At 50.0% G+C, this 14,136-nt stretch overlaps 1 protein-coding gene across 1 annotated transcript; it reads left to right on the top strand.

Annotated features, from left to right (window-relative positions):
- Positions 1-5,462: 5,462 nt before the first annotated feature.
- On the top strand, positions 5,463-11,440 carry MRPS23 (mitochondrial ribosomal protein S23). Its single transcript, XM_066364647.1, has 5 exons — positions 5,463-5,616; positions 6,158-6,328; positions 9,435-9,512; positions 9,894-10,020; positions 10,389-11,440. Exons 1-5 carry the CDS (start codon positions 5,573-5,575, stop codon positions 10,530-10,532), a joined length of 564 nt encoding a protein of 187 aa, XP_066220744.1. The 5' UTR covers positions 5,463-5,572; the 3' UTR covers positions 10,533-11,440.
- The last annotated feature ends 2,696 nt before the right edge of the window (positions 11,441-14,136 follow it).

The raw sequence follows: 14,136 nt of genomic DNA, 5'->3' as shown, positions 1-14,136 counted from the left end.
GATCCACCCGGCACGCCCACCAGGGGGCGATGCTCTGCCCCTCCGGGGCATTGCTCTGTTGCGACCAGAGCCACTCTAGCGCCTGAGGCAGAGGCCACAGAGCCATCCCCAGTGCCCGGGCCATCTCTGCTCCAATGGAGCCTCACTGTGGGAGGGGAAGAGAGAGACAGAGAGGAAGGAGAGGGGGAGGGGTGGAGAAGCAGATGGGCGCTTCTCCTGTGTGCCCTGGCCGGGAATCGAACCCAGGACTTCTGCACGCCAGGCCGACGCTCTACCACTGAGCCAACCGGCCAGGGCCTTTATTTATTGATTTTAGAGAGAGAGGAAAGGAGAGGGAGAGAGAGAGAGATAGAAACAACCACCTGTTTCTGTACGTGCCCTGATGGGGAACCGAATAGGCAACTTTTGTGTGTTGGGACCATGCTCCAACCAACTGGCCAGGGCTGCCTTTCTCCTCTTTTAAAGCAACAGCTAATTTCCCCTGATCCTGGCTTTTTTGGCCAAAGGTGAGTAGCAATATTAATGATTTTGTCAATATGCTGGAATTTCTACTTAACAATGCTTTTCTGATATTGGGGATGCTCTTCCTCTTTTTGTGTAACAAACTCCCAGGCACTGTTCACAAAGATGTGGGCAGAGTATAGAGAAGCCACAAGGGATGGTCTAGACCTCAAGGCTAGTAATAATGGAGGGGCACAGTTTGCTGTGTCTAAGTCTGAAGAGATGAGGGAAGAAACAGCGACTGGAATCTGGCGAGAGAGAGCTGTGAAGGGTCGGTATGGTGGGAGCTGTGACTTTCAGTTCCTGGGCTGTGCGGGCAGGGAGCCAGGGGAACAGAGACTGGTCCACTCTCCTGCTTCCTCCCACTCCTCTGCCAATGCCTCCCGCTGGCAGTACCAACTGGAACTCAACTGGCAGCTGAAGGCAAGGGGCTGGGTGGGGTGCCGTCCAGACAAGTCAGCCTCCTGGGGCCCAGAGCCAGGTGAGGAAGGGCACAGAGGGCAGGTAGCTCTAGATGGGCAAACAAAGTACTTATCACCATTATGGGCTGAATTGTGTTCCCCAAATTTATATGTTGAAGTCCTAGCTCCCTGTGCCTCAGGATGTAACTGTGTATGGAGAAGTCTTTAGAGAGAGGCCTCAGAAGAAACTGACCTACCAACACTTTGATCCTGGCCTCCAGCCTCCAGAATTGGGAGAAAACAAATTTCTGTTGTTTAAGTCACCCAGCCTGGAGTATTTTGTTACGGCAGCCCTAGCAAACTATACAATCAACAAGTTACTCAGCGCATAAGTTATCAATTAGGAATTTGTCTGTCTGTCTAACCCACTGGACTCAGCACAGGGTCAGGCAGATGCTTAAATGTTTGTGGGACGAATGAATCACTTAACAGGAAAATCAACCAGTAAGGCAATCAATGAAATATTGTGTGCTGCAGTCCCAGGTGGTGACCTGTGGTGTGCAGGACACAACAGCAGTAGTGATGCTGTAAAAGCCATCAGACTTGTTGACCATGAGGACTCACTGTGTGCGCTGTGATTAGTGCTTTCTAGGAATGACCACTTTTACTCTTGCACAAGCCATGCAGACAGTTGATCCTGCCATCCGCATTTTACCAGAGGGGGAAACAGGCTTGAAGCGCCGTGGAACTGTGCCAAGGTGACATGATCAGCGGGCACACCTGCAACGCGATGCAGCGGGACTGAACTGGGGCCGAGCGGCATCGTGAAAGGAATTAGGACCTTTGGAGAATGTATAAGCTCCCTTTCCTCCTCGGTAAGATTTTCAGGGCATTGCCTATGGCATCAGGTGGCTGGACAGTTGGAAGAGGTAATCCAGGTTCCTGGTGCAGTGCTTGGCATGCGTGTCTCAGCCTCTTGCAGCCTTGAGAGGCTGTGGAGGGAAGAAAACACACTTCTGATGCCTCCCCTGGCTGCCCAGTACCTTCCTCCTGCGTTATGAATGAACACGCCCTGGGCGCACACTTCCTGTTGTAGGCTCAGAGGCTTCCCGACCCATCTTGCCCTCACATCTTCATGGTGCCCCTGTTCTATCCGCCAACATTCTGCACCCTTGGTCACAGAAAGATGAGATACGACGCTGGAGGGGGAAACTTTGAAGGCTCGGTAGAGGAAGAGACTTCTCTAAGAAGATCTAGAGAAAAGTCTTGTCTTGCAATCCCCCCCCCGCCCCCCCACTGAGGGTTTGTGTCTTCAGGTTCTTTCCCTGAACCTGGAATAAACCCTTCGAATTCTTCAGCAGCGGTACCTGCAGTGGCCTATGAGGGCGGGCCTGAGCCAGAGCAGGGAAGTGTGTCTGTGGTCTGGGCTGACAGCTAGCTCCGACTCCGACAGAATTAGAAACGTGTTCTGAGGCCGGGGAAGACTATATTTAGCTGGGAGCGTGTTTGCTCTCCCTCCAGCAAAGTCTCCTAGACCTTCCTCGGACTGGGAGGCTGGAGCCTCTCCCTCCAGCAAAGTCTCCTAGACCTTCCTGGGCCTGGGAGGCTGGAGCCTCTCCCTCCAGCAAAGTCTCCTAGACCTTCCTGGGCCTGGGAGGCTGGAGCCTCTCCCTCCAGCAAAGTCTCCTAGACCTTCCTGGGCCTGGGAGGCTGGAGCCTCTCCCTCCAGCAAAGTCTCCTAGACCTTCCTGGGCCTGGGAGGCTGGAGCCTCTCCCTCCAGCAAAGTCTCCTAGACCTTCCTGGGCCTGGGAGGCTGGAGCCTCTCCCTCCAGCAAAGTCTCCTAGACCTTCCTGGGCCTGGGAGGCTGGAGCCTCTCCCTCCAGCAAAGTCTCCTAGACCTTCCTAGGCCTGGGAGGCTGGAGCCTCTCCCTCCAGCAAAGTCTCCTAGACCTTCCTCGGACTGGGAGGCTGGAGCCTCTCCCTCCAGCAAAGTCTCCTAGACCTTCCTCGGACTGGGAGGCTGGAGCCTCTCCCTCCAGCAAAGTCTCCTAGACCTTCCTAGGCCTGGGAGGCTGGAGCCTCTCCCTCCAGCAAAGTCTCCTAGACCTTCCTAGGCCTGGGAGGCTGGAGCCTCTCCCTCCAGCAAAGTCTCCTAGACCTTCCTAGGCCTGGGAGGCTGGAGCCTCTGCACTTCGCCCAGCGGCCAGAGCGGTGCTCTCCCTTCTCTGTCCCAGAGGTCCCTGGGGCAGCAGTGATGCCCACCTCTTAGTTTAGCCCTGGGCCTCAAATCACCCTGTCCTCTGCCTTCCCTGGGGCCAGTTTTGCCTGGCCTGACCTCTGTTAACCAGTCTTCCACTTGAGGCTTAGCTAGGGAGGCACTGTGGATTCTGGAAAGGGCCCAGGCTGGGCTGGAGGGACGCCTGGCTGTGTCAGTTACCTCTCTGACAAGTTACTTCATTCCCTGAGGCCTCACTTTCTAATCTATAAAGGAGATAATAATAGCCACCTTGTGGGTAGGTGTGTGGATCCAGGGAGATAACACAAACAAGGAGCAGCTGCTCATCACACATTCCTTTCCTCCTTCTCACCAGCCTCCCGTGGAGAGGGCGGACTCTGGGAGGACTCCATGCTCTTTCTTGCTGACAAAGATAATGAACTTTTTTGTGTGTGTGTGTGTGCGGGTGATTCAAAACTTTCATTGGATTAAAACGTTCAAATATAAATAAAAACTCTTTCCAGGTCAAACTTGGAGGGATAAATAAAAACATTCTCCCTTCTCCTCTTGCAGTTTTGCTAGAGATAACCAAAGTTTGCAGCCTTGTGTCTTTCCACAGTTTTTACCCTCACACAAACACAAGCATAGATACTGTCCAGTGTTTTCCTTTTTCTCTTGGCAGGGTAGGCATTTCTCCGAAACTTCCTTTTTCATTTACTTATAAGGCATGGGCATTCATCTAGGTAAATACATATGGAGCTAAGCCATCTATTTAATTTTATTTTTTAAAGATTGTATTTATTCATATTAGAGAGAGGAGATAGAGGGAAAGGGGTGGGAAGAGCAGGAAGCATTAACTGGTGGTAGTTGCTTCTCGTATATGCCCTGATCCGGCAAGTGGATGTTTCCAACCCGGGACCTCAGGATTCTAGGTTCACACTTTATCCACTATTACCACCACTGGTCAGGAAAGTCGTCTATTTTCATAGCTGCATAGGATTCCACATAGACCATAATTTTCCAGCCATTGGCCAGCTTTTTTTTTTTTTTTTTTTTTTTTGCCACTACAAACAATGCTGTAATGACAATCCCTGAGCAAATAGCCCCATGAAATCGTGTTTTACTTTTCTTTTTAAAAAGATTTCTTTTTTGTATTTTTCTGAAGCTGGAAACGGGGAGAGACAGTCAGACAGACTCCCGCATGCGCCCGACCGGGATCCACCCGGCACGCCCACCAGGGGGCGACGCTCTGCCCACCAGGGGGCGATGCTCTGCCCACCAGGGGGCGATGCTCTGCCCCTCCGGGGCGTCGCTCTGCCGCGACCAGAGCCACTCTAGCGCCTGGGGCAGAGGCCACAGAGCCATCCCCAGCGCCCGGGGCCATCTCTGCTCCAATGGAGCCTTGGCTGCGGGAGGGGAAGAGAGAGACAGAGAGGAAGGAGAGGGGTGGAGAAGCAAATGGGCACTTCTCCTATGTGCCCTGGCCGGGAATCGAACCCGGGTTCCCCGCACGCCAGGCCGATGCTCTACCGCTGAGCCAACCGGTTAGGGTAAAAGATTTTATTTATTCATTTTAGAGAGGAGAGAGAGAAGGGGGAGGAGCAGGAAGCATCAAATCCCATGCGTGCCTTTACCAGGCAAGCCCGGGTTTTGAACTGGTGACCTCAGCGTTCTAGGTTGTCGCTTTATCTGCTGTGCCACCGCAAGTGAGCCCATACTTTCATTTCTATGGGGGTATTTTACCCGAAGTATGCTTATTGGGCCAAAAGGTAACCCCGAGAGATTACTTTCCCCATGTTTTTGAGTTTCCTTCTGGGAATTGATTTGCTCCGGACACTCTCACTTTTCAAGCTCCAAGTAGGAGGCAGGCAGCACGCCTCCGGGGAGAAAACAGTAGTTGCAGCAGGCAGCACCCCCAGCGGGACAGATGCAAGTTTAGTGGGGAGAGCTAACCAGCTGGAGACGGTGGCTTGGGCTCCAGTGTGACCCGGGCCTCGGTTTCCTTCTGTGTAGTTTGTGACTTCAACCAAGATGAGGCCCAGTTGGGGCCCAGTGCTGGTGGCCTGCTGGTTGGCTCCGCCAGGACATGGATTGCGCCTCCCACCGCCCTCGTCCTCTTCCCACCGCGCGCGGTCCCAGCTGGGAGGAGTTGGCTCAGCGAAGCCAGGAAGGATAAAGCAACCGCTAGAATTAATCCCTCCCCTAGATCGGTTATTTATTGCTTCTGCCCGGCTTTGGCTCGCTCCCTCCCTTTTGACTCGGCTATCGAGTGCTCCTGTCTGAACCTGGCAAGTAGCCGAGGAGCGCGCCAGTTCGGCCCATCTTCTGCTTCTGCCTGGCTCCGGTCTCCCGTCTGGGCTGCGGTGTTAGCCCGGAGATCGTCTGCTCGGCTAGCAGCTTGCGCCGCCTGGGCCTGCCATGGGCGCTTCCGCTTCCGGGCAGAGGTCCCGACCATGGCGGGGAGCCGGCTGGAAACCGTGGGGAGCATTTTCTCCCGGTGAGCGCTCGGAGCCGGGGTGGGCTGAGGGTGCCTCCCCCGGGCGCGGGCTCTCGGCTGGCGTGGGGTGTGAGCAAGGCGAGGCATTCTCCGGGGTGCGGTGTCTGAGCCGCGGGAGGCCTGTGTTCTCTCTGCTGCTTCTGAATAGTTGTGTTAGACGGTGTCACTCTTTGAGTTTATCTTGCACGTTCGAGGTTGCCCCTCTCCCGTACGTGGGTGGGGGTCTCTAGGAAGAGGGAGGGAGGGAGAGGCGGGCGGGCCAGGCTGCACCGTCTTTGCATTTGACGTGACGGGAATGGGGCGAGGGGCGGGACACACATACGAGGACAGAGGGACTTAGTTGAGTTGGTTTGGGATATGAAAGTATCTTACCTGTAGTGTGTGTGTGTGTGTGTGTGTGTAGGGGGGCTCCGCTGCTCTGCCCTCCTTCCGGCTCTGTTTGCGGACTCCGTGATCCCGCTGGTGTCCCCGACTGGGGTTAGATTGGTTCGGGGACTTAGGCTGTTGTAACCGACTGACCTTCTTTCTTTCCTTCCTGAAGGACTCGGGACCTCATGCGGGCCGGGGTGTTGAAGGAGAAGCCCCTCTGGTTTGACATCTATAACGCCTTTCCCCCGCTGCGGGAGCCAGTCTTCCGAAGGCCCCGCTTGCGTTATGGCAAAGCCAAACCTCCCATCCAGGACATCTTCTACCCAGAGGATCAGATTAGAGCGTGAGTGTGATACGATGCGGCAAAACTGCAGAAGGGAAGGTTCAGCTAGCATCTGGCCACTTAAATAGGAACGGAGCCAGGGCTTGCCCTTTGGAGAAAGGCTTGTAAATTTAGCAAAATTAGTGAATCAGTGCCATCCCCCATGTGAGAGAAACAGAAGTTCTGAGAAGTAGAATATGGAGTCCAGAAGTTGACTGATCATTGCAATTATAGCTCCCTGTTTGGGCCACATCTGTTTTGCCGCAGGCAGATGCTAAATGCTTAGCAAACATTCTCATTGAAGCCTTGCTCTAACCCTTCAAGGCAGGTAGTCTTCCCCTTTTAGTCATGTGGCCTCTGAAGCTTAAGGAGGTCAACACACTGGGAGTTCACTGACAGAGCTCTTTCCCCAAAATACTTATGTCAGTTTTAGTACCTGAGTTTGTATGATTTCTTTTATCTTAAATGTTAAGATCAGAGATTGTGCCCGGTTTAAGTTAATGCATGTCTCTTATTCTTACCCCTATTCCTGGATGTAAGAAAATAGAATTTAGCCTGACCAGGCAGTGGCACAGTGGATAGAGCGTCGGACTGGGACGCGGAGGACCCAGGTTTGAAACCTTGAGGTTGCCAGCTTGAGCGCGGGCTCATCTGGTTTGAGCAAGGCTCACCAGCTTGAGCCCAAGGTCGCTGACTTGAGCAAGGAGTCACTCACTCTGCTGTAGCCCCACAGTCAAGGCACATATGAAAAAACAATCAATGAACAACTAAGATGCTGCAATGAAGAATTGATGCTTCTCATCTCTCTCCTTTTGGTCTGTCTGTCCCTCTCTCTGTCTCTGTCTCTCTCTGTCTCTCTCTCTCTCACACACCACACACATACACACAAAAAATAGAATTTATAAAGTTATTATATTCTCTATTGAGGTCCAGTTACCTTTCATTGGAGGAATTCCCCCCACCCCCATAACACACAACATTCCTTTGATGTAGGAGGACAAGTTCTTGCTCTACTTGGAAATTTTTAGGGTAGGACACAAAATATTTGGGGCATAAAATACTTTTTCACCACTTTTCTGCTCAGGTCCATTGGATGATTGTAGTCAGCATGCTTTCCAGGTACAAGTGTACATTAAAATCATTTGTACTTCTGTGTGGAGAGTAGTTGGAACTGGGTGATAGGTCATTAAACAATGTAGAATATTTTATAGCTCTCTATTTTATTACTATTAATGCCAAAATAGTAACACCTTGTATTAAATAGTTTTTTTGAACATTATCTTTGTGGGGGGGGAGATTATATTTTTAAGAACTTAAAATAAATTACAGATGTATCAAAACCTAATGTTAAAAAGTGAAATCAGCCTGACCAGGCGGTGGTGCAGTGGATAGAGCATCAGACTGGGATGCAGAGACCTAAGTTCGAGACCCCGAGGTCGCCAGCTTGAGCGCGGGCTCATCTGGTTTAAGCAAAAAGCCCACCAGCTTGAACCCAAGGTCGCTGGCTCCAGCAAGGAGTTACCAGTCTGCTGAAGCCCTCGGTCAAGGCACATATGAGAAAGCAATCAATGAACAACTAAGGTGTTGCAACGCGCAATGAAAAACTAATGATTGATGCTTCTCATCTCTCTTCGTTCCTGTCTGTCTGTCCCTGTCTATCCCTCTCTCTGACTCACTCTCTGTCTCTGTAAGAAATAAATAAAATTTAAAAAAAAAGTGAAATCATAAAAGTACTAGAAGAAAACATGGAAGAATTTTAAAACAAGTCTGAGTGATAAAGGCCTAAGAGTGACATAAAACCCAGAAACCATAAATGAAAATACTAAATTTTCTGCACCAAAAAAGTACATAAGCAAAATCAAAACTCAGCCAACATACTGGGAACTTTTTTTGCAGCACATATGACAAAGGGCTAACTTTCTATTTTTACTGCTATAAAGTTTGTTTATAAGTCAGTAAGGAAAAGACCACCAAATGGAACAACTGGCAAAGACATGGACAGGTCACAGAAAAGTAGATTCAGTTTGCTGATAAACATGTTAAGATGCTTTATCTGTTTCATCAGAAAAGTCAAGACTACCATGAGTTATAAGTTTTCAACTATCAAATCAGTAGAGGCCATGAAATTGGAAAGTATCATTTGGTCAGGGTGTGGGGAAGTAGACACTGTCGTACATTACTGGTGTGAGTGTAAATTGGCACAGCTGCCTTACAAAGCATTTTGGCAGTTTGGAAGTCCAAATTACAAGGGCCCACACCTTGATCCAATCATACCATTTTAATGAATTTATTCCACGGACTGTCTCGCACAGTGCATTAAGAAACAGAGTAAAGGTAATCATTGCAGGACTGTCTGGAGTAGCAAAGGCCTGGAAACAGTCTACAGGCACTGGTTTGAAATGATCTCTAAGAAATAGTAAGTAAAAAAGGGCAAGATACAGACCAGTGCTCACTAGCTGTGAGGTTAAACAATGTGACTGGAGACATGATAGATGCCTATATGCTTGTATATTAGAATATTCCTGGGTGGATACATAAGAAACTGGTATTTCTTCCTGGGGAGGAGTGTTGCTTTTCACTGGTTACCTTTGTGTAGCATTGGATGTGTTTACCATGCGCATGCATTATCTATTTAGTTATTTGTTTGTTTATTTAAGGGAGAGGAAGGAAGATAGACAGACTCTTGCATGCACCCTGACTGGGATCCAGCTGACAACCCCATCTGGGGCTGATGCTCATATCAGCTGAGCTATTTTTAACACCTGAGGCCCAACCTCAGACCTATCCTTAGTGTCCAGGCTGAGGCTCGAACCAATCGAGCCACTGACTGTGGGAGGAGAAGAGGAAAAGAAGGGGCAGAGGGAGGGGGAGAAAAGCAGATGGTTGCTTCTCCTGTGTGCCCTGACTGGGAATCAAACCCAGGACATCCATACGCTGGGCTGATGCTGAGCCAACCAGCCAGGGCCTGCATTACCTATTTAAAGGCAAAATCCAAAACTGTTAGGTTCAGGCTGTGTAGGTCATGTCATGTTCGACTCCTCATGGCCCAGCTGTTACTTCTTGGCCTGTTCTTGGCCGTGATCTGTATTCGAAGACTTACTTACATTGCATTGTTTGTATTTTCCAGGAAATTTTATTCAGTCTATGGATCTGGTCAGAAAGCTTTTGATCTGTTCAATCCGAACTTCAAGTCTACCTGTCAACGGTAAGCCATTTTACAAACCCTGGGTGACTTTTTGTATTTAAAAATTCAGTTATCAGTTGGAGGAGTTTTGTAGAATTCCACTGGAGGAAAACAATGATCTTTTTTTCTTTTCTTATTTTTTATTGATTTTTTTAGAGAGGGGAAGAGAGAGTGAGAGAGAAACAGGAACATCGATTTGTTCTGTATGTGCCCTGACCAGGGATCGAACCGATAACCTCTGTGTGCTTCAGGGCGATGCTCTAACCATCTGAGCTATCCAGGCAGGGTGGAAAACAGTGATCTTATCGGAAGATCTGTTAAGGGAATGCTTTACACTGTGTAACAGCATATCTTGACAACTCTCAACATGCAGACCTAAGATATGACTGCTTGGAATTCCAGGTTTGTGGAGAAGTACATGGAGTTACAAAAACTCGGAGAGACAGACGAAGAGAAACTATTTGCAGAAACAGGGAAGGCTTTATTGGCAGAAGGCGTCATTTTAAGACGAGTCGGAGAAGCAAGGACTGTGAGTATTTTATTAGCAAAATTCTTGTTAGGATTAGTTGTCTGTTTGTCAGAGGTTAAAGGAAGCCTTTACACTCCCGCCCGCCCCCCGTTCCTAAACCTCAGGTCAAATGCTCTTTGATGAAATGTACTGGAATTTTGTGGTTATGACTGAGACTTGGAAGGAGTGAGTTGTCATTAGGGCTTTTGAAATTGTGCTTCTGTAAAGATTTGTATTACGTTGTTTGTTATGATAGAATTTGACCTGAAACATTAGCAGTAACTTTTTGACTCAGTGATTGAATGTGCCTAAGTCATATAGCTTCAGCCAAAACTACTTGAGCGAAAATGATAACATCTATGTGACAGGCTTATGTCTGGTCTTCTAAGGAACAGGGTGGCAGTCATGCTCCCCGGAAATCTGAACCCGTGGCCGGCAGTCCGCACACTGTCCTGGGAGAAAACCAGCCCCAGGAGGAAGTTCCACAGGACCAGCGCGTGGGGGCCCCCGAGGAGCCGTCGAGAGGTCTCTGACCCCCCTGAAGAACTTGTACACCCCGCGTACTGACGTCCCCACTGTATTCGCCGGATGGATGTTGAACTGTGTTTAACAGTTGAGCTGTGCAAATGTTTCTGGGTCTCTAAGGCATTATGTTTGCCTTCTTTTAGGTCCAATTTTAAGGTTGTCATGAAGCTCAGTATCATGGTTTGAAAGAAGCAGTTATGTGAACTTTTATGTTAGGACAGTATTAAATAAAGAATTCCCTAGCAGCTTATAGAGTAAATTGACTTTACCTTTGTAAATAGCACGGGGAAACCTTTATGAGTATTGTTTGAATGGGACTCGTTCTGAGCAGGCGCGCTTGGATCTCGGCGTTCACACGTGGGCTGGCTAGGTTTGACTTCTCTGGTATGTGTCTTTTCTCTGGATCCGTCAGACTTTGACTTGCACGTATAATATGGCCCTTGGTCTGTGGTTTCTGTATGCAGGTAACCTTTTTACCTCTTGCTCTAGAACTATTGATCTTCAACTTGAGAGGCCAAGCTGACTTGCGGGAAGAGTGAAGACCTGTTGTTGAAAATAGCCAACGGCCAGAACTAGAACTTTAATCTCACGGATCGCCTGTGCTGGAGACACTTAGCGTAGGCCTGTGCAGAGCAGCTCTGGGGATGAATGCGTAGTTACCTCCGGCTGAAGGCGGGATCCGGATGTCGTCTCTTGCATTGCAAAGCGGGGTGCAGCCAATTCAGATGACGCTCTTCCCAGCGTCCACCTGCCTCCCTGGTGTCAAGTGCGGCTTACACGTCCTAACCAACTGTCCTGCCTTCTTCATTTCCCCGTCTTTTATCAAATAAATCAAATATCCCTCTGAGATTGTCACCTTTGTATCTGGGCTCAGGCCAGGGGTTTTCAGCTACTGGTAATAAACTTTTAGAAACTTGTTATTTTAAAACTCGTGTAGCTTTTCTCCCCCGTGTTCTTGGTGTCCAGTTGCTTCTTTCTCCGAGTAGCCCAAGGGCGGGGCCAACATCTCCTGGCGTGCACACCGCCGGGCACACAGATGCTCAGACAGTGGGAGGTGGAGGCGGGCGGGAGGCAGCAGCAGTTCTCGGCCGTGCTGCTCCCGCCCTCCCTGCCCGCCTCAGAGAGTGGGAGGTGGAGGCGGGCGGGAGGCAGCAGCAGTTCTCGGCCGTGCTGCTCCCGCCGTCCCCTGTCCGCCTCATCACTGCAGCCTCTTGTTCCGGGAGTGCTGCTTCACTTGCAGGTGAGGCGGTAGGTTTCACCTATTCAACGACATTAAGTAACCACAGGGTCCCTGGTGCCGGGTGGGGCTTTGGGGGGAGAACGTCAGCAGAGGGAGGAGGTGGTTCTGAGAAGCAGTCGCAGGTCACTTGTTATTTCTCTAAGCTATGTTTCTGGGTTTAAAGGGAAGTTTCTCATAGTGATGAAGAGCTTTTTTGAAAAAAGCTATTTGCTGCATAAAAAGTTATACATGCACATGGTTCAAAATTTAAAGGGGAGAAACCAGTCTCCTTTCCACCCCTGTCCCTGCCCACCCATTTTTCTCTGCGAAGACCACCACCGTCACCATTTCCTTTCCAGAAGTATTCAGGGCGTATGCATGGGAACACTGCATACTGTTCTGTACCTTGTTCCACTTACTGTGTCTCAAATCCGTTGTGTGGGTGCCCAGTGACTTAATCGGTGCCCAGGGGACAGGCGTGTGTATCCGCAAATAGGCTGGGGGTGACGGGTGCCTTCTTAGTGGTACTGCTGGGTCAGGGAATGCTCGCCTCCCATTTTGTCATTGTCCTGGAACGGTCTTCCTCCCCCAGCGGTGTTTGAGGGTGCCTGCTTCCCCACACCCTCACCGCACACCCTCGTTTTGTTAAACCCTACTGGGATTCTCTTGAGGGAGACCTCAGCCTGGTAGAAGGGAGAGACTTAGAGCAAACCTTTCTTAGATTGAGTGTCAGGGACCAAACCTGGTGAAAGGTGTGAAGCTTTCTCAGGGAATTCAGAACTCTTCCCACCATTGTGTGGGCAAAAGCCATCAGCGCCTGGACCTTGTTTGGAGAGAATGGAAGTGGAACCTTGTTCTTGCCTTTACAAAACTTAAAATCTGCCCTGGCCGGTTGGATCAGTGGTAGAGCTTCAGCCTGGCATGTGGAAGTCCCAGGTTTGATTCCCAGCCAGGGCACACAGGAGAAGCGCCCATCTGCTTCTCCACCCTTCCTCTCCTTTCTCTCTCTCTCTTCCCCTCCTGGAGCCAAGGCTCCATTGGAGCAAAGTTGGCCCGGGCACTGAGGATGGCTCTGTGGCCTCCACCTCAGGTGCTAGAATGACTCTGGTTGCAACGGAGCAAGGGCCCAGATGGGCAGAGCGTCGCCCCCTAGTGGGCATGCCGGGTGAATCCTGGTCGGGCGCATGTGGGAGTCTGTCTCTCTGCCTCCCCGCTTCTCATTTCAGAAAAATACAAAAAAAAAAAAAAAAAAGAAAGAAACTTAAAATTAATTGGGAAGGCCAGAGTGATTTTCAAAACAATAATATGAACTGGAATCTTTTTGAATTGTGATATAAAAGTATGGTAGAGAGTCAGGGTGGGAGGTTGGCTATTGGCTATGAACTAGTCTAGGAACTATGCAAGGAGAGGGGGTGGCATTTGGGGACTTGAAGTGTGCATGCCGCTGCTTCTGCCAGGAGCACCCTGAGCCACTACTGTTTTTAAAAAATGTTTATTTTAATAATTTTAGAGAGAGAGAGAGAGTGAGAGAAAGAGAGAGAGAGAGAGAGAGAGGAACGTCTATCTATTCCTGCGTGTGCCCTGACCGGGGACTGGACCAACACCCCTGTGCTTTGGGCCGGTGCTCTAACCGGCCGAGCTATCCGGCCAGGGCTGCCTCTACTGTCTTTAGACATTATACCTTCACTGGCCTTTTCAAAGGGTATCTCTGCTCAGAAGTTTCACTGTGGTTCAAATCAAGTGTCAGGCCCCTTACTGAGCCCCTTGCGGACTGCACTCTCCTCACTGCGCTTGGGACACCTGGGCCACTGTTTGCACTCGGCCTGATTTACTTGGTCTTCCATTCCAGAGAGGTCACTATGCTCTCGCTTCAGAGTATAAACAAGGGTGGAAATTCTTATCTGTACCAACGGAGGCATTAAACGCCTTTTGGGAGCAGGTCCTCCGGGTGGGTTTGCTGGGCTGACGGCACGCGTTCTGGGTACAGTGGAGTTTGCACAAGACGAGTGAGGGTCCAGGCCCTGGTTCTGGCGACTCCAGTTCTTACCGGTGTGACCTCGTACTTGTCACAGTCTCTCAGGTTACAAAATAGGGGTAGTTACAAAAACAAACAAACAAAAAAACAAAATAGGGATAGCGTTCGCCTCCCTGGGCTTCCAGTTAGTACTGTGAGACTTAATTGCTATAATGAAGGCAAAGCTCACTTGTAATATGTGACAGGCGCTTTTACGACTCTTGAGGAGTAATGAGTGATGGGAAGCATGTGTGGACAGTAGGCTGGGGTCTGATCTTGGTGGCCTCAACAACGACACAGAGGAGTTCGGCAGGGTGAAAGAAAGTTTGAGCCAGGAAGTCATGTGAAAGCAGTGTCAGGTCACAGGAAGATCTGCCCA

This window comes from Saccopteryx leptura, chromosome 2, assembly GCF_036850995.1.
Source record: "Saccopteryx leptura isolate mSacLep1 chromosome 2, mSacLep1_pri_phased_curated, whole genome shotgun sequence".
NCBI classification, from domain to species: Eukaryota; Metazoa; Chordata; class Mammalia; order Chiroptera; family Emballonuridae; genus Saccopteryx; species Saccopteryx leptura.
Note: the sequence above shows the minus strand (reverse complement) of the source record. Positions and strands in the feature narration are given on the sequence as shown.

Coding starts and splice junctions, on each gene's coding strand:
- MRPS23 (XM_066364647.1), top strand. CDS start 5,573: ATGGCGGGGAGCCGGCTGGAAACCGTGGGGAGCATTTTCTCCCG. Junction 5,617..6,157: donor GTGGGGAGCATTTTCTCCCG/GTGAGCGCTCGG, acceptor TCCTTCCTGAAG/GACTCGGGACCTCATGCGGG. Junction 10,021..10,388: donor GAGTCGGAGAAGCAAGGACT/GTGAGTATTTTA, acceptor TGGTCTTCTAAG/GAACAGGGTGGCAGTCATGC.